Below are 19,517 nucleotides of genomic sequence, written 5' to 3'. Positions count from 1 at the left end.
GGTGTAAACCACCCCTTACGTACAGGTCATACTTTTCCCAGAAGAGATCTCAATGATCCAGAAATCTGAAAACTAAGAAAATTTGCAGATGCTGGAAATCCAAAGCTACACACAAAAAAAAACGGAGGAATTCAGCATCTATGGGAAAGAGTAAACGGTAAACTGCAGGTTTTCAATACATGGAGTTGGTAAGTTATGGAACAGAACTGCATAAAAGGGGTGGATATTTAGCTAATGGAGTTGGCTAAGTTAGATATTTAATAAGACATATTTGTCTATTCAGTGGGCACGTGGCCAAGTGGTTAAGGTATTGGACTAGCGATCTGAAGGTCGTGAGTTTGAGCCGCAGCCAAGGCAGCGTGTTGTGTCCTTGAGCAAGGCACTTAACCACACAGTGCTCTGCGATGACACCAATGCCGAGCTGTATCGGCCCTTGCTCTTCCCTTGGACAACATTGGTGTCATGGAGAGGGGAGACTTGCAGCATGGGCAACTGCCAGTCTTCCATAAAACCTTGCCCAGGCTTGCGCCCTGGAGAGTGAAGAATTTCCAGGCACAGCTCCATGGTCTCGCAAGACTAACGGATGCCTTTATTTATTTATTTGTCTATTCACACCATTTTATCTTAGAACGTGCCAGTTTCAGATGTGTTGTATATAACACAGAAATGGGGCTGTGTTGTTGAGCTCATCACCCACACTTATCACTGCATTTCTTGCATGCTCACTTTTCCTTGTGCTGGAAGCTGAGGACTGATCGCCTTTTAACTCTGCGTCTTTGTAGAATGATAAGGTCTGCATAACAATAGGCTTCGGTTTGGTGCAGTATTGAAGTCCCCACTCGCAAATCTGGAAGATATATATGCTTGCTTCCTAATCTGTAGACGTAAACTCCCCATTGGAGTCAGACAAGACCTAGAAAGCAATTTTCTAAATTATTCTGGGGAATCCCAGCAAAACCAGACCAGGCCCTCTTACAGAGGAGGCCAGAGGTGGAGGGTAATAAAAGATTCAGACCTGTCAGGAGTGTGTGCTTAGAGCATGTGAACTGCTGATTGAGGAGAACTAGCAGGGTTTCTGCTTGGAATCACCTGCAACGTCCAAATTGATGTAATTACCTCATTTTGAGTATAAAAATTATACTTTCCAGGAGGCCTGCTTTGCATCATTGTGTAAGAGGGATACTTACACACGTATTTCTGATCAGAATCATTCTGGTCTTCTACTTATTTAATCTCGTTTGCACATTGAAAGGTAGATTAGAAACATAGAAACATAGAAAATAGGTGCAGGAGTAGGCCATTCGGCCCTTCGAGCCTGCACCGCCATTTATTATGATCATGGCTGATCATCCAACTCAGAACCCAGCCTTCCCTCCATACCCCCTGACCCCTGTAGCCACAAGGGCCATATCTAACTTCCTTTTAAACATAGCTAATGAACTGGCCTCAACAGTTTGCTGTGGCAGAGAATTCCACAGATTCACCACTCTCTGTGTGAAGAAGTTTTTCCTAATCTCGGTCCTAAAAGGCTTCCCCTCTATCCTCAAACTGTGACCCCTCGTTCTGGACCTCCCCAACATCGGGAACAATCTTCCCGCATCTAGCCTGTCCAATCCCTTTAGGATCTTATACGTTTCAATCAGATCCCCCCTCAATCTTCTAAATTCCAACGAGTACAAGCCCAGTTCATCCAGTCTTTCTTCATATGAAAGACCTGCCATCCCAGGAATCAATCTGGTGAACCTTCTTTGTACTCCCTCTATGGCAAAGATGTCTTTCCTCAGATTAGGGGACCAAAACTGCACACAATACTCCAGGTGTGGTCTCACCAAGGCCTTGTACAACTGCAGTAGTACCTCCCTGCTCCTGTACTCGAATCCTCTCGCTATAAATGCCAGCATACCGTTCGCCTTTTTCACCGCCTGCTGTACCTGCATGCCCACTTTCAATGACTGGTGTATAATGACACCCAGGTCTCGTTGCACCTCCCCTTTTCCTAATCGGCCACCATTCAGATAATAATCTGTTTTCCTATTTTTGCCACCAAAGTGGATAACTTCACATTCTTGTAGAAAGTACCAAATTTCAAATGTCGTCTTTCATGCCTAAAATAAAGGTGAACCTCCATCCATATTAAATAGAAATATAAACTATTTTATTAATTAAAAATGTTGTATGTGAAAACTAAATTAAGATAGACAATTAAACATTTTTTTAAAGTGAGGCAATGCAGCTGACATGGGACAAGATTGGAAAGACTTCCTGGTTGAATGTAAGTTTGATATTCTTGAAGTCCATGACTCTAGTCATCCAGCTGGCAGAGAAGTGCAACGCCACGCTTGATCCAGTGCTCCACTGGTCTGTCTGTTGGCAGAAGCATGGCAATAACAAAGTTGGTCGAGTGTCCCGTGGTAGAGAGGGTTCCTTTCCGCTCACTTGTTTTGTAGACTGGACAGATGTAGTCGAGTGAAGTCTTGAAATCTTCCTTTTTATCTTGAGAAAAATAGAGTTCAATGTAATTGATGTGCAAAGTAATTTGATTCCTTATTTTTTTTAGAATGGAGTACAGATGCAAAAAAAACATAGTTGTTAGGATCGTTTCACTTTGCTTTTATTTGTAGCTCATCTCCTTATTGTGACTAAGATATGAAATCTGACAGGTTCCTCATAAAGAAAATGCAGGAGTAGCCAACAGGGTACTTCCCATTTTCATTTCCCCATATTTATAGGAAATGTCCTCCTCTCTTTGGTACCTCGACGCAGGAATATATCAACCAACATGGGTACACCAAACCATGGACCATCAGTTTGGTTTGTACTTCTGCAGGAGTATTTCTGCAGAAAGTACACTCCGTGGCCACATTATTAGGTAGAGTGCCTTTAAAAAGTATTCATCCCCCTGCTTGGAAGTTTTCATGTTTTATTGTTTTATACCACTGAATCATAGTGGATTTAATTTGGCTCTTTTGACACTGATCAACAGAAAAAGACTCTTTCGTGTCAAAGTGAAAACAGATCTCTACAAAGTGATCTGAATTAGTTACACATGTAAAACACAAAATAATTGATTGCATTAAGTATTCACCCCCTTCAAGTCAGTAGATGCACCTTTGGCAGCAATTACAGCTTGAGTCTGTGTGGATAGGTCCTTATCAGCTTTGCATATCTGGACACTGCAACTTTTCCCCGTTGTTCTTTACAAAACTGCTCAAGCTCTGTCAGATTGCATGGGAATCGTGAGTGAACAGCCCTTTTCAAGTCCAGCCACAAATTCTCAATTGCACTGAGGTCTGGACTATGACTTGGCCACTCCAGGACATTAACTTTGTTGTTTTTAAGCCATTCCTGTGTAGCTTTGGGGTCATTGTCTTGCTGAAAAACACATTTCCTCCCAAGTCACAGTTCTCCTGCAGACTGCATCAGGTTTTCCTGTATTTTGCTGCAGTCATTTTATCCTCTACCTTTATAAACCTTTCAGGGCCTGCTGCAGTGAAGTGACCCCACAGCATGATGCAGTCACTACCATACTTCACAGTAGATATGGTGTGTTTTTGATGATGTGCGGTGTTGGGCTTATGCCAAATATAGTGTTTGGTCTAATGGCCGAAAAGCTCAATTTTGGTATCATCAGACCATGGAACCTTCTTCCAGCTGACTTCAAAGTCTCCCATGTGCCTTCTGGCAAACTCTACCAGAGATTTTATATGAGTTTTTTTTTTAACAGTGGCTTTCTCTTTGTCACTCTACCATAAAGCTGCAACTGGAGAAGCACCCAGGCAACAGTTGTTGTATGCGCAGTCTCTCCATCTCAGCCACTGAAGCTTGTAACCCCACCAGAGTTGTCATAGGTCTCTTGGTGGCCTCCCTCACCAGCCCCCTTCTTGCACAGTCACTCAGTTTTTGGGGACAACCTGCCCTAGGGAGATTTACAGCTATGCCATATTCTTTCCATTCCTTGATGGATGACTTAACTGTACTCCAAGGGATGGTCAGTAACTTGGAAATTTTCTTGTATCCATCTCCTGACTTGTGCTTTTCAATAATCTTTTGGTTGAAAAGCTTGGAGTGTTCTTTTGTCTTCATGGTGTAGTTTTTTCCAGGATACTAACCCATCAGCAGTTGGATCTTCCAGATACTGGTGTATTTTTACTACAATCAACTGAAACACCTTGATAGCACATGGTGGTCTCCAGTTAATTAATTATGTGACTTCTAAAGAAATTTGGCCTGTCCCCTAAAACCCTCACTAATTTTTATAGATGCACCATAGAAAGCATTCTTCTAGGGTGCATCACAACCTGGTAGGGAAGTTGTCCTGTACAAGACCGAAGAAGCTGCAGAAGATCGTGAACATAGCGCAGCACATCACACAAACCAATCTTCCGTCCTTGGACTCACTTTACACTGCTCACTGTCGAAGCAGTGCTGCCAGGATAATCAAGGACACGACCCACCCAGCCAACACACTTTTCGTCCCTCTTCCCTCCGGGAGAAGGCTCAGGAGCTTGAAGACTCGTATGGCCAGATTTGGGAACAGCTTCTTTCCAACTGTGATAAGACTGCTGAACAGATCCTGACCCAGATTTGGGCCGTACCCTCCAAATATCCGGACCTGCCTCTCGTTTTTTTCACACTATCTTACTTTCCATTTTTCTATTTTCTATTTATGATTTATAATTTAAATTTTTAATATTTACTATCGATTTGTAACCCAGGGAGCAGGAAGTGCAGAATCAAATATCACTGTGATGATTGTATGTTCTAGTATCAATTGTTTGGCAACAATAAGGTATAAAGTATAAAACCAATTGTCTGCAGCAGTGGTGATTTGGTGTGTGATATTAAAGGGGATGAATACTTATGCAATCGATCATTTTGCGTTTTCTATTTGTAATTAATTTAGATCACTTTGTAGAGATCAGTTTTCACTTCAACATGAAAGGGTCCTTTTTCTGTTGATCTTTGTTAAAAAAAGTCAACTTAAATCCACTGTGATTCAATGTTGTAAACAATAAAACATGAAAACTTCCAAGGGGGAGGGAGGAATACTTTTTATAGCACTGTACATCTGTACACCTGCTTGTTAATGCAAACATCTAATTAGTCAATCATGTAGCAGCAGCTCAGCGCATTAAAGAGTGCAGACAAGCTCAAGAGGTTCAGTTGTTGTTTAGACCAAACATCAGAGTGGAAAAGAAATGTGATCTAAGTGACTCTGAACGTGGAATGATTGTTGGTACCAGACCAGGCAGCTTGAATATCTCAGAAACTGCTGATCTACTGGGATTTTCATGCACATCAGTCTCCAGTCTCTTTACAGAGAGTGGTGAGAAAAACAAAAATAATTCAGACAGCGGCAGTTCTGTGGGTGAAAACACCTTGTTAATGAGAGGCGTCAGAGGAGAGTGGCCAGACAGTTCATTACCACTGGTTTAGGCTGACAGGAAGGCAACAGTAACCACACATTACAGCAGTGGTGTGCAGAAGAGCAGCACTGAATGCACAGTACATTGAACCTTGAAGTGGATGGGCTACAAGCAACAGAAGACCACACCAGGTTCCCCTGAAGGCCAGTTTATTAGGTACACTCCTGTACCTAATAAAGTGGCCACTAAGTGCATATTCTGAACTAAAGACTTCTTCTGGATTATGAAGCAAAACTAGGCAAGAATTGTTAGCCAAACTCCCATGCCCCCTGCACCTTGAAATCTAATAGGGCTGTGGTGGGGCTCCTAATTTTTCAGTCGGGTGACTCTACACCCTAAGTGACCTTGAAACCTTCGAACTTTGCTAACTTTTAAAGTTGTGAGTTTTTCAACCAGTCTCTAAATGCCTCTTTTTATTTTATCTTGTTGGATGTGCAAAAACGGCAATTTTTTAAACTGTTGCAGTTCGTGCCATGATGGTACACCCGCTGTTCTGTTGGGTAGGGAAGATCCAAGATTTAGATCAAGCATCGATGGAATGATAATTTATTGCCAAGTCACTATGGTATAAGATTTGGAGGGAAACCTCCAGGAGGTGGTGCACCCGTCCTTCTTGCTGATAGAAGTCACAGATTTGGGAGGTGCTGTTACAGTAACTCAAGTGATCAAATACATTAAGTTCTGTAGACCGAACAAACTGCAAAATGTGCACATCAGCAACAGAGGAGTAAATGTAGTCATGTGTGTTAATGAAGTGGACTATTTATTTCCTGGATGGTATTGGATGTTGTTGATGCATTGACTCAGACAGAACAAAATGCTGGAAGGGTATAGAATGAATCACAAACTCCTCATGATATAGCAATATTTACATAGTTTGTCTAGTCGAGTATCTGGTCAATAATGACCTTCAGAAATGGCAAGGGAGTGGGGAATGGTAATGCCACTAAATGCTAAGAATGGGTGGTTAGACTCGTTCTTGCTGGTGATGGTAATTGTCTAAATTTTATCCAGGGATATGATATTTGACATTTTTTAAACCATTTGAGTGTTGTCTATGCATTGCTGCATGCAGGGAAACATTGCTTCTGCTCAGAGAAGTTTGGAGGAATTACTGTCATTTAAATAGATCATTATCAGCAGAACTACTGGCACAAGCCAGCAAGTCAGGCCAAATATCTTGTGAAAAGCTGGCGAAAAAAGTGTTGCATTTGCATTGTGTGTGCGTGTGTGTGTGTGTGTGTGTGTGTGTGTGTGAAATTAGTACGAAGTTAATTACATTGATGCAGTGTTTAATCAAAGATAAGAGGCCATGAATAATTATTCACTCACTTGGTTGTATCCAGATGATGGGCATAGCATCAAAAAGGAGTTTTGGAAGTTGTTCAGCCATTAACCCACTGAGAGAAGAGGGAAGATAATATATCATACAGCATCAAATGATTACAGCATACTAAAAATAATACTCATTGGAATTTCCACAAATTCAACAGGAATAGCAATAAATGAAATTGTTCTTGTATACCTGTTTCGATCCCATCGAGCACCATCTAAAAACAGCCCGTGGACATAAGCACCATCTGGAGGAGATCTCATTACTGTATCTCTAGGTAGAACCTAAAGAAACACAACATATTTCAATTCCTGCTTTTGGTTAAAAAGAGCTAAAATTTTAGTTGTGAAGCGACCCTGAACAACATAGCTATACGAACAACACGAAGAACTCTTAATATTTACTTATTTGAGAGAAAGGAGAAGGTGATTACAATTTGTTGCAATGACAATACATTTCCCAGTGGTGGACAAGGCTATTGTTGTCTCCAAGATAAAACAGCAAGTTGTATTTGCTCTTCCTACGTGTGAAATATCGTATTAGTGATAAAATTCAGACTTTTTGACAAAACTAGATTTTATTTGATTTTTACTTTAGAGTTACAGGGTGGTATAAGGCCCTTTCACGGCCATTAAGATGGTGCTGCCCAATTACACCCATAGGAACAATTAACCATTTTCTGCGATGTAGGAGGAAACGCACGCAGTTACAGATGAATGTACAAACTCCTTACGTACAGCAGCAGGAACTGAATCCGTGTGGCAGGCACCGTAAAGTGTTGTGCTAACCACTACGCTATCATGCCACCTATTTTAGTGTTTGCTCACCTACGCAATGGCAGCAAGACCAGTGAGCTAATTATTGACCAGGTGGAGGAAACTAGAGGTCCATGAGGCAGTCCGCGTCAGAGGATCAGAGGAGGAGAGGATTAGCAACTTTAAATTCCTCAGTGTTATTATTTCGGATGACCTGTCCTGGGCCCAGCATGCAAATGCAGTTACAAAGAAAGCACGGCAATGCCTCTACTTCCATAGGACTTTGCAAAGATTCAGTAGGACATCTAGAACTTTGATGAACTTCTATAGCTGTGTAGTGGAGAGTTTATTGCCTGGCTGTATCACAGCCTGGTCTGGAAACACCAATGCCCTTGAACAGAAAATCCAACAAAAAGCAGTGTCTACAGCCCAGTCCATCACAGGTAAAGCCCTCCCATCACTGAGCACATCCATATGAAGTGTTGACACAGAAAGGCAGCATCCATCATCAGGGACCCCCACTACCCAGGACATGCTCTCTCCTCGCTGCTGTCATCAGGAAGAAGGTACAGGAGCCTCAAGACTCACATAACCAGGTTCAGGAACAGTTATTACCCATCAACCATCAAGCTCTTGAACCAAAGGGGATAACTTCAATCAGCTTTATGTGCCCCATCATTGAAATGTCCCCACAACCTACAGAGTCACTTTAAAGGACTCTTCATCTCATGTTCTTGATATTTATTGATTTCAAGAAAATGAATCTCGGGGTTGTATATGGTGACAGATAAGGACTTTGATAATAAATTCACTTTAAACTTTGTGTCCAGATGATAGGCACTGCGGCAAAAAAGAGTTTTGGAATTGTTCCCAATAACAATAAAGTTGCATTTGATTAATGGGAGAAGAACAGCACGTGTTATTAATTTACATAAAGAGGAGGAAAATATTAGAGAATGATGGATCAAAATTGAAATAAGACACATTACCTCGTACTCAAATCCCAACAAGTCAATAGGGATAGTGTACTTTCTGGCATAATTCTGCATGACTCCAGTCAGGAAGGCCTGGGTAAAAAAGAACCCAGACAACCAGAAGACATTGGGCTTTTCTTCATCAAACCATTTCTGTCAAGTATAAAGCAGTGTATTATGATTTGATATTTAGCATTCAATTACATTTAAGGATTGATCATTTATATTCATGTGCTTTCAACTGGTCAATCAAAAACTCTGGAGATGAAACTGGATCGAGTAATTTCTATTTCCTGGGACAACAAAGAGGCCTTTTGTTTCAGAAATGGTGTCTACAGTGCATAGATAATGGTGGATGTCATACTAAAGACAGCCTTGGGCACATGTACATCAAAAGCACATAGAAACATGCTCCATGTAGGCATTTTACAACATTAGTTAACAGAAAGAATCAATTTTATTGATCATATACTCTTAGATGTATTAGAAATTTGCCATAGTGTGTTGGTCAGGGTGTGACATGCAACAAAAACAACATTCAACACTTACAAAGAATAAAAGATGATATAAAAATAAAGTTAGAGGTTAAAGTACAGATATGGAATAAAATGTGCACAAATACATAAATACCAGCATGTATTTACAATGTGAACAGCATTATAAGAATGGTTTAAAGTGTTTACAGTGCAATGATGGGGGTGGAAAGGACAGATGTATTTCAAGTCAGAATGTTGAACTGTTACAAGATCCTTGGAATGCTGTAATCCACGATCAAGTCTCAAACTTATTTTAAGGTGCTGCTTCATAGGAGGAGTGTCATTGACTCTTTGTATCGGGGTTCAGTTCAGATACATGTGAATCAAGTCACAGGGAAGGATAGGCTGCAAACTATGTGTCATCTGTTCAGTTGACCATCCACGCTGGCTTTGACTGGTGTTAACAACACCTAGTATTGGTGAACTCCTGAAGCATCCAGTTTATGAACAATAGGGTCAAGCTGGGTGGATACTTGGAGGCCATACATTTGGCTCGTGGCAGCTATTGATATTAGAACACTCCACAACTCACCACCTCAGCCAGCCTGATCTTGTTTTCAATTGAAATATGATAACTGCTTGGCACCATTTAATTGGCCTGGGTTGGAATTTTGGGTGATTTTCTTCCAAGCATAATGCCAAGGGGCTTTAATAGTCACACAACACACAAGCCTGCATAACTTAATCTAAGCAGAGACACACAAAAATTGTACTGATTGTGGTAAGCCTTTTGGTTTCTAACTGGATTGAAATGTTATGTCATTTTTACCTGCAAGAATTCTAGTCGTGCCAAAAAATCAGTGATGTAGCTTCCTAATGGTTTAAGGCTGGGATAAGAGCGCTTGGCCCACTTCTCAGGCAGTTTTCCCACAAGCAGACTTCCTGCTAGTGTCTCCAGTGCTGAGTCCATCACCACGAGGCCTTTAATTGCTTTCTGGAGATTCTGAAGGGTGAATCGTATTGTTCGAATTAAACTGAAATTGAAAACATAAAAAAAGATTTTAAAAATTGTAAGAGTAAAAATTGTATCAGGGTACAGGGCACAATTTTCTTTTACAGTTAAATTCCAATAACTTGCTCTCAGATTGTTCATAAATCCCAATGTCTACACACCTGGAACCTGGTTCCCACTTTGTCAATCATTGGGTCCTAGGTTCCCACACTTCTCTGCCACTCACCACTGCTGACTGTCACTGATTGGGGCCTTTTTTATTTAGAACATGTTTTTTCTCCAGTTCCACAGTTCCTAGCTTCTCACCACCTGGAAAATTCTTTAAGTTCCTTTAAGTCTAAACTGGACGACACAGCTTCATTCTTTTCCACTATGAACCGATCTGCTACATGTATCCTCAAATCAATTTCTCTGTGCAACTTTCTGTTTTCATTTATGCTAGTTAGCTGTACATTTTTTCATCAGCAAAACTGGGCATTTGCTTCTCCATTCATTCATCCAAATTACTTTTCCAATACAATAAATGTATAGAGCAAATCTGGAGGATAAAAGATAGATCCTGCCAACTTCACTACATTTACTATTTTTTGGCCTGTTTTTAGTTAGTAGCTAATATTTATTTATCTTTTAATGTAAATTAACATTATGTTAAATATTTATCTTTTTAACCTAAGTTAAAAATCTACTTACTTATTGAATCGTTCCATCTCTTGCACTAACACTGTGTTCATGCTTTCTTCATATTTTACTGGGTATTTTGTTAGCGCTTTGTCAATATCAAAGTCCTTTGGCAACTGGCAGAGAAATAATCACAAATTTTGTTTTATTACTAAAAGAATGAGCCACATTATACAGAATGTAATACCTGCTTACTGACATGAAAAGTTGACTGAACTTTGCAATCCATGTTTTTACTGACACTGTCTTGCACTTTGATGTGAAACAGTTGCATAATGACGAGCTAACAACAGCACCTTCTTGACTCTCAGTACCTTTGACAGAATGTCTGATGCAATATTTTCCAACATGTGATCACTGACGCCTGACGAACCGCCCTGTCCACTACCTCCCTGAGTTAGCAGCAGTGAATCAAACAATATCTTAGTTTGATGCAAATCTTTGGAAATGTCTACATTTTCATGCATTCCAAATACTTCAGGATGCTGAGTTGAAGGCAGTTTCTGTGGAAACAATGATAAGTATGAAAGGTTATGCCCAATAAGCGACAAAGATTCACTTTTAACAGCTGGCTGACAGTTTTATGCATTAGTAATCCCTGGCCCACAATCAATCAGAATCAGAATCAGGTTTATTATCACCGGCATGTGTCGTGAAATTTGTTAAATGGCAAATCATGGACAGAACTATTCATTAAATGGTTACTTTTAAGATTTCCCTATAAATAGGTAAGGTGAAACAAAGACAAAATTGTAATTATCATTGAAAATCTCACTACATTAAATTCAATATTCAAATGAATTGAATAAAATCCAATACATTTTCAAGTACCTTAATGAAGTCAATGTAGTCACTGTAGCTCCCTTTGGGGGGTGCACAGTAATTTCTACTGGGGGAAAATGCATATCTTGGATTTTCTATCACCTCAGTATTGTAGAAATCTGTCAATATTGTCATCAGTAAACGCCTGTCCCAGTCGTCTGTCACACGACCTCCATAATTACATTCACCGGTCAGGTATGTGATGGCTTCGAATGGAACACTGTCATATTCATTAATGAAGAGCTGTAAATCACAAAGACAAGCATTAAAATACCATGGAACCAATAAATCTGATGTTCCCTTACAGATGTGAGATATTGCAGGCAGAAAAATCCAAGTGGGTTAAAGTCCTTGAGGAAACAGTTAACCACAAAATATGGATTAGAATAGATTGATGCACCCGAAACCCTGAGGTACCTGGATTGCCCTGTCGTAAATGAAAGGGTGCTAACCTTTTCCAAATATCACTGAATTAGGATAAAGAAAGTTAAATACTCTTTCCAAATATGATATCAATGCAGTAATCTCTACTCAAAGTGTGCTCAGGGCATCAAGTTACATTGCCCTGGACCATAAATGAAAAAGGGGGGAAAATACTAGTTTGTCCATGTAAATCTAGATGCATGTTTAAGCATGTAACCTGCAATCTTTAAAATTACTTATTTTAAACTTACTTATATACTTAGATACCACTTGGTAGGAAACCTAGCTGAGGAATGGTATATAGAAGAGTAAAAAATACAATATATAGTCAATTTAATATATCAAACACCTACGTATTTCAGAATGACTCAAGTTATGATTTACCTGAACAGAAATACACAAGAAAAACAAAAACATTTACTATTAGCTCATAACAATTTTCTAGTTACGTCTTTCAGATTATATTATTTCATGTAACCAGTATTGTACAAGACAGGTGCTATTACTAGTAATTTTTTTCATAAATAGCTTTAAGATAAAGCTGGTCAGCCAATATACGTGAACAAAACAAATTATAAGATGCTGATGTTTATTACCTGTAATTGTCTAACACTGATTCGCAGATCAGACTCATTGAATCCATAAGGAATATTCCATCCAAGAGGTCCAAACTTCCTCCTCTCCTGTACAATCGCGTGGAAAAAGCAAAGTCCATAAAGAAGCTTCTCCCAAGCCTTGAGAAAAAAAAAGGTGTATAAATTATACATAGCATATAACTAAAAAGTGTAATGATTTGATAATTACATTTAACTAGTATTTGTACAGGATTGGATCTGAACTGACCAATTCCTTTCCAACACAGTTGTGGAAAAACACAGGGTCAGAGATTGGGTCAGTGAGGTAGGATTGGAGCAGGTTCAATCGGAGACCAGTGGGAGGTTCATTGGTCATCTTCACGCCATTCTGCAGTATGGTCACAGGAAACTGTAACAGAAGAATAAAATGCAACATCACTCTTTAACACAAAGAAATCATCTGTTCATAAACAACTTCATCAGAAATAAGTTTTCACTGTGATTTATGCAAATTAGAAGTGAACAACTATGTTCCTTGAAAAATCTACATATCAAATATCACAAAAGATACCATGGTTATAACAATTATAATGCTTTATTTGAAATTGGCATTTGATAGTATTTCATTAGTTTATATAGTTTACCAAGTTATTCACATACTGTATTATCAAGGATCCCTTCCATCCTTCTAGCATCCTCTTTGACTTTCTACCATCAGGCAGGAGACTCCAATACATAAAAACAGGAATGGCTAGGATGGGAGGTGGTCTCTTCTCTCAGGCCATTAGGCTTCTGAACTCCCTGCCACATTGTATTCAAAGTGTCACTGGTTAATCTGTCCTGTACCCTACAATATTTAATTTATGCACTTTAGTTTGTTTAGTTATGTGTAATCCATCTGTAGATTTCATCCTTACTTACGTAAGTTATTACGTGTTATGTATCCTCCAGTGCTTTACACCCTGGTTCAGAGAAACGACTCGTTTGACGGATACATCTATATAGTTAAATGACAATAAACTTGAGCAATACATACAAAATGCTGGAGGAACTCAGCAGGCCAGGCAGCATCTATGGGAAAAGAATACAGTCGACATTTCGGGCTGAGACCCTTCAGCAGGACTGGAGAATAAAAGATGAAGAATAGATTTAAAAGGTGGGGGAGGGGAGAGGGAAACAGAAGGTGATAGGTGAAACTGGAAGGGGGAGGCATGAAGTAAAGAGCTGGGAGGTTGATTGGTGAAAGAGATACAGGGCTGGAGAAGGGGGAGTCTGATAGGTGGGGACAGAAGTCCATGGAAGAAAGAGAAGGGGGGAAGAGCACCAGAGGAAGGATGAGCAGGCAAGGAGATAAGGTGAGAGAGGGAAAAGGGGATGGAGACTGGTGAAGGAGAGGGCGGGGGGGGGGTGGGTGTGCGTTACTGAAAGTTTGAGAAATCGATGTTCATGCCATCAGGTTGGAAGCTACCCAGTCAGACTATAAGGTGTTGCTCCTTCAACCTGAGTGTGGCTTCATTGTGACAGTAGAGGAGGCCATGGATTGACATATCAGAATAGGAATGGGCAGTGGAATTAAAATGGGTGTCCACTGGGAGATCCTGCTTCTTCTGGTGGATGCAGCATAGGTGCTTGGCAAAACAGTCTCCCAATCTACGTCGGGTCTCACTGATATACAGGAGGCCACACTGGGAGCACTGGACACAATATATGACCCCAACAGACTCATATAAACTTGACTTGACTTGATGTAATCTGTCTATCTCATTTATTAAATGTCATATTATATCCCATTGTAAAGAAGTAATTAATCAGATTACTTTGAAACCTGCTCTCGATGTAGATCACATCTGGAAGAACCCAGACAAATTTTGTGATTTGCAAAATTTTTATCCACGAATGATTCCAGCACAATCTGGATACATGGAGTCATAGAGCACAGAAATGATCTTTTTCCCCCACCATATCTATGCCAATTATCAAGTACTCATCTGTACCAATCTCACTAAAAGGACTTTGTCTGCAACTTCCATACTTTAGCAATTCAAATGCTCATTTAGAACCCAAATGTAAGAGTGCCTGTCTCCATCACCCACTCAGGCACTGGATTCCAGATTCCAATCGTCTTCTTATTTGAAATAATACTTTTTCAGATCCCTCCTAAACTTTCTCACACCTACCTTAAACACATACTTTCTGATTTTAGGTACATCTGCTATAGGAAAAAAAATCTACTATCTTAGTTATGCCCCTCATGATGTTGTTTATCTCAACCAGGTCTCCCTTGAGCATTTCCCACTCCAGTGAACAAACTCACCATGAAATCAAAATCAGATTGTGTACAATCTAAAGAACAGGCACCACACAGTCTAATTTCTTGACCACAGTCTTCAGTCAGATCACAAATAAAACATGACGGCAAAGAGATCAGACCCTCATACACTGTATGAGCCTAAGCCTCGGCAAAAAAAAATTACAATGATTTTATGTTAAATTAACAATTTATATATTTGAAAGATTATGTATTCATGTTAACTTTGCTTGTATAGTTATGTAGCTGGTCATTGTTACATGAAAGGAATTGGTAGAACTGAATGTTCCTGAAATAACATTAGTAGATTATAAAAAAATATCTAAATGCAGTATTTTCCCTCAGACTATTTTATTTACTATTGTTAGTGTATACATAATTCAACTCATCAGCAGCTGTCTGTGTATTATTATCCATTTGATGACATTTTCCTCAATACCTTTGGAGATGGATAGCTGGTCAGCCAGAGGCGGAAGTCTGGATGGCAGGTTTCACTGCTGAATTCCTCACAAATCTTCTCTAGCGTTGGCATCCAGGACACAGCAAGGTGGCAATTTTGCAGACATACCCAAGTGCCGTCAAGCATACCTTGTTTTATCATTTTCCCGGCAATTGGGCCTTGCCCCTGGCCAAGAGAGATTGACTGGAACTGATTTGCATCCATGTTCTTATCATTTGTTAACTTTAGTAAACCTGCAAAGAATTATATAATTATGATAGAAAATCAACTTTGTTTGGAAACAGTATCCAATTTCTCCCTTATTTACTCTATCAACAGTATTTGTGATTGTGAATATATTTTTAACATCTCTTATGACATCAATGACATAAGTAGAAAAGGGGAGGAGGTTCAGAAGAGAGAATTTATGGAGTTAGGTAGAAAGTTGAAAGTAGGAACTCCAGGGTAGTGATCTCTGGATTGCTGTCTGTGCCATGCACCAGTGAGAGTAAGAATTGGATGATTGGGCAGATGAATGCATGGCTGAGGAGCTGGAGTAGGGGGCAGAGCTTCAGATTTCTGGATCATTGTGATCTCTTCTGGGCAAGGTATGACCTGTACAAAAGGGATGGTTAATACTTGAACCTGAGGTGGAACAATATCCTTGCTGGCAAGTTTGCGAGAGCTGTTGGGGAGGGTTTAAACTAAATTGTCAGGGGGTGGGAAACAGAGTGATAGGGCTAAGGATGCGCAGTTGGTATACAACCAGATGCAGTGTGCAGTGAAGCTGTCAGGAAGTCAGGCAGATGATAGGGCAAAATTGCAGTCAGTGGGATGAGTTGCAGGGTAACATGGGGAAAAAATCTCAAAGGGTGACAAATTGATGATAGAAGGTGTTATATTTGAATGCACACAGTATACAGAGTAAGGCAGATGACCTTGTAGTGCAGTTAGAGTTTAGTAGGGATGACGTTATGGACATCACTGACTTGTGGTTGAAGGAAGCTCATACTTGGGAGCTGAACATCCAAGGATACACAAGGTATTGAAAGAATTGGCAGGTAGGCAGAGGGGGTGGAGTGGCTCCTTTGGTAAAAGATGAAATCAAATCCTTAGAAAGAGGTGACATAGGATTGGAAGATGTAGAATCCTTATGGGTAGAGTTAAGAACGCAAGGGTAAAGAGACCCTGATGGGAGTTACATACAGGCCTCCAAACAGTAGCAAAAATGTGGGCTACAAATTAAAATGGGAGATAGAAAATATTACGATACTGAGGACAATGTTACGATAGTCTTGTGGATTGCAATATGCAGGTAGATTGGGAAAATCAGTCTGGTACAGGATCCCAAGAGCGAGAATTTGTAGAATGGCTTTTTAGAGCAGCTTGTGGTTGAACTCACTAGGGGAAAAGCTATTCTGGAATGGGTGTTGTGTAATGAACTGGATTTGATTAGGTAGCTCAAGGTAAAGGACCCTTAGGAGGAAGTGATCATAATATGATAGACTTCACCTACAACTTCAGAGGGAAAAGCTAAAGTCAAATTAACGGTAGTACAGTGGAGTAAAGGGAATGACAGAGGCATGAGACAGGAGCTAGCCAAAGTTGATTGCAAGGGGACACTAGCAGGGATGATGGCAGAGCAGCAATGGTTGTAATTTCTGGGAGCAATTCAGAAGGTGTAGGATAAATACATTCCAAAGAAGAAGAAATATTCTAAAGGCAGGATAATGCAACTGTGACTGGCAAGAAAAGTCAAAAACAACATAAAAGCCAAAAAGAGGCATATAATAGAGAAAAACTTAGTGGAAAGTTAGAGAATTGGGAAGCTTTTAAAAACCAAAAGAAGGCAACTAAAAAGCCATAAGGAGGGAAAAGATGAAATATGAAGGTAAGCTAGCCAATAAGATCAAAGAGGATAGCAAGTGTTTCTTCAGATATATAAGGAGCAAAAGAAAGGCAAGAATAGATATCAGACTGCTGGAAAATGATGCTGGAGAGGTAGTATTAGGGGACAAGGAAATGGCGAATGAACTGAATAAGTATTTTGCATCAGTCTTCACTGTGGAAGACAATAGCAGTATGTCAGAAGTTCAAGTGTCGGGGGCGAAGGTGAATGCAGTTGCTATTTCTAGGGAGAAGGTGCTTGAGAAGCTGAAAAGTCTGAGAGTAGATAAGTCACCTGGACCAGATGGACTACATCCCAGGGTTTTGAAAGAGGTAGCTGAAGAGATTGTGGAGGCATTAGTAAAGATCTTTCAAGAATCACTAGATTCTGGCATGGTTTCAGACTACTGGAAAACTGTAAATGTTACTCCACTCCAAGTAGGGAGCAAGGGAGGCAGAAGAAAGAAAATTATAGGCCAGTTATCCTGATCTCAGTGGTTGGAAAGATACTGCAGTCAGTTGTTAACGATAGTGTCTCAGGGTACTTGGAGGCACATGATAAAAGTCAGTATGGTTTCCTTTAGGGAAAGTCTTGCTCGACAAATCTGCTGGATTTCCTTGAGGAAATAATAAGCAGGATAGACAAAGGAGAATCAGTGGATGTTGTGTACCAGATTTTCAGAAGGCCTTTGACAAGGTGCTGCACATGAAGCTGCTTAACAAGATATGAGGCTACAGAATTACAGGAAAGATACCAGCATGGATAGAGGATTGGCGGATTGGCTGATTGGCAGGAGTCAAACAGTGGGAATAAGGAGGCCTTTTCTGATTGGCTGCTGGTGACTAGTGGTGTTCTGCAGTGGTCAGTCTCGGGATTGCTTCTTTTTACGTTATATGTCAATGATTTGGATGATGGAATTGAAGGCTTTCTTAATGAATGTCCATTAATCAACTATTTAATCTGACCTAATGAGGGCCTGGAGAAAAAAAACTCTTGTATAACTTAACATAATACACCCAAATACTCTACAGTTTTTTTCTTTTGAAATGTATACCACCAACATTTATTGTTATCCCATAACTTAACTACTTAGGTGAAATGATATAACAAGCTTATTCATATAACAACACACGTTGCCAACACTTCAATCATAACTGCAGTCGTCACCACTTCTTGATCTAGGGAACCTCGTTTATTATTACCCCACACCTGCTAGTCCGCACACATTACCATCCAAATGCATTATAAGTTTAGTACCCATTTGGTCTAAGGCATACCTCTTCACTCAGCAAATAACTAGAATTTAAACAATTGACATCAAAGAGTAGCGAAAAATGTATCAAAAACTTCATCACATGATGCAGAAATGTTATTATCAATAAAATTGATAATAAAATTGATAAAATTACTCCTTTGCAGCCTCACATTCATGTACAATATACTACTTCATTACTTGTTAAAAGCTGAACAAATGCAGAAGAAACATTACATATCTATGATCCGAGGGACCCACAGCAACTCACTTGCCATTGGATCAGCTCCTGGAGAAAGTATAAATAAAAGTGGAATAGTAGCATTGGAATCTCCAAAACTCTTAGCTAAATCAAATGGAGGTGGTTCCACAAAACGTTTCCCTAGCTTTTCTGTAACAAAATTTATCACAGCTGGTATGATCTGAAAGACAGAACATGGCATTTTCAGGAATATGGTCAAAAAGTCATTAAAGTTTTAATTTCCTTCTAGAAATGGAAGTAACTTTTCCCAGCAGTAATTGTTCAAATAAAAGGCAAAAAATCAAGAACATTGAGATAACAGCATACGTTCAAACCCTTAAGATAATATGAATTCACCTGCATCTTCTGCTTTCTCTAGTTTGTACAATATTAATTTAAAATGAATGTTCGTAAGTATCTGCATTTCAGTCTCTTGCAAAAGAACTGCTATGGTATACCATTCCCTTAGTCAACTTCTACATGGTGATATAACACTGATCATTTGAAAATGCTATGAAAGTACTTCAAACATTAGATATGAGAAAATAATAAATACTATGTTGATCAGGATAGTCAAACAAGAAGCTCTCGCCTTTACAACGGAGGAAAACAAATCATTAAAAAGCAATTCTAGTAGATGTTTCATAAACACAAGAGATCTTCAGATGCTGGAAATCCAAGGCAACACACACAAAATGCTGGAGGAACTCAGCAGGACAGGCAGCCTCTATGGAACTGAATAACAGTTGATGTCTTGGGCTGAGAATTTCTTCATGACTGGAAAGTAAAGAGAGATGGCAGAATAAAAAGTTGGGGGGGGGGAGGGGAAGGAGGACTAGATAGGTGAAGGGTGAAGCCCGATGGGTGGGAACAGTAACGGGCTGGAGAAGAAGCAATCTGATTGGAAAGGAGAGT

The 19,517-nt window shown here is 39.8% G+C and overlaps 1 protein-coding gene across 1 annotated transcript in view; it reads right to left on the bottom strand.

The window, feature by feature from the left end:
* Positions 1 to 2,183: 2,183 nt before the first annotated feature.
* The window catches only part of dnah12 (dynein, axonemal, heavy chain 12), a 175,417-nt gene continuing 158,083 nt past the window's right edge, over positions 2,184 to 19,517 (bottom strand). The window contains exons 63-74 of the mRNA XM_063068407.1: positions 18,633 to 18,783; positions 15,222 to 15,475; positions 12,743 to 12,883; positions 12,496 to 12,633; positions 11,486 to 11,719; positions 10,969 to 11,157; positions 10,667 to 10,770; positions 9,794 to 9,998; positions 8,504 to 8,641; positions 6,952 to 7,043; positions 6,759 to 6,826; positions 2,184 to 2,493 (exon numbers count right to left, since the gene is read on the bottom strand). Of these exons, the coding sequence (XP_062924477.1) occupies positions 2,303 to 2,493; positions 6,759 to 6,826; positions 6,952 to 7,043; positions 8,504 to 8,641; positions 9,794 to 9,998; positions 10,667 to 10,770; positions 10,969 to 11,157; positions 11,486 to 11,719; positions 12,496 to 12,633; positions 12,743 to 12,883; positions 15,222 to 15,475; positions 18,633 to 18,783 (1,905 nt within the window). The 3' untranslated portion in view covers positions 2,184 to 2,302. The remainder of the gene's footprint in view (positions 2,494 to 6,758; positions 6,827 to 6,951; positions 7,044 to 8,503; positions 8,642 to 9,793; positions 9,999 to 10,666; positions 10,771 to 10,968; positions 11,158 to 11,485; positions 11,720 to 12,495; positions 12,634 to 12,742; positions 12,884 to 15,221; positions 15,476 to 18,632; positions 18,784 to 19,517) is intronic.

This window comes from Mobula hypostoma, chromosome 15 (genome assembly GCF_963921235.1).
Source record: "Mobula hypostoma chromosome 15, sMobHyp1.1, whole genome shotgun sequence".
NCBI lineage: Eukaryota > Metazoa > Chordata > Chondrichthyes > Myliobatiformes > Myliobatidae > Mobula > Mobula hypostoma.
This window is presented reverse-complemented; position numbering and strand designations above follow the sequence as displayed.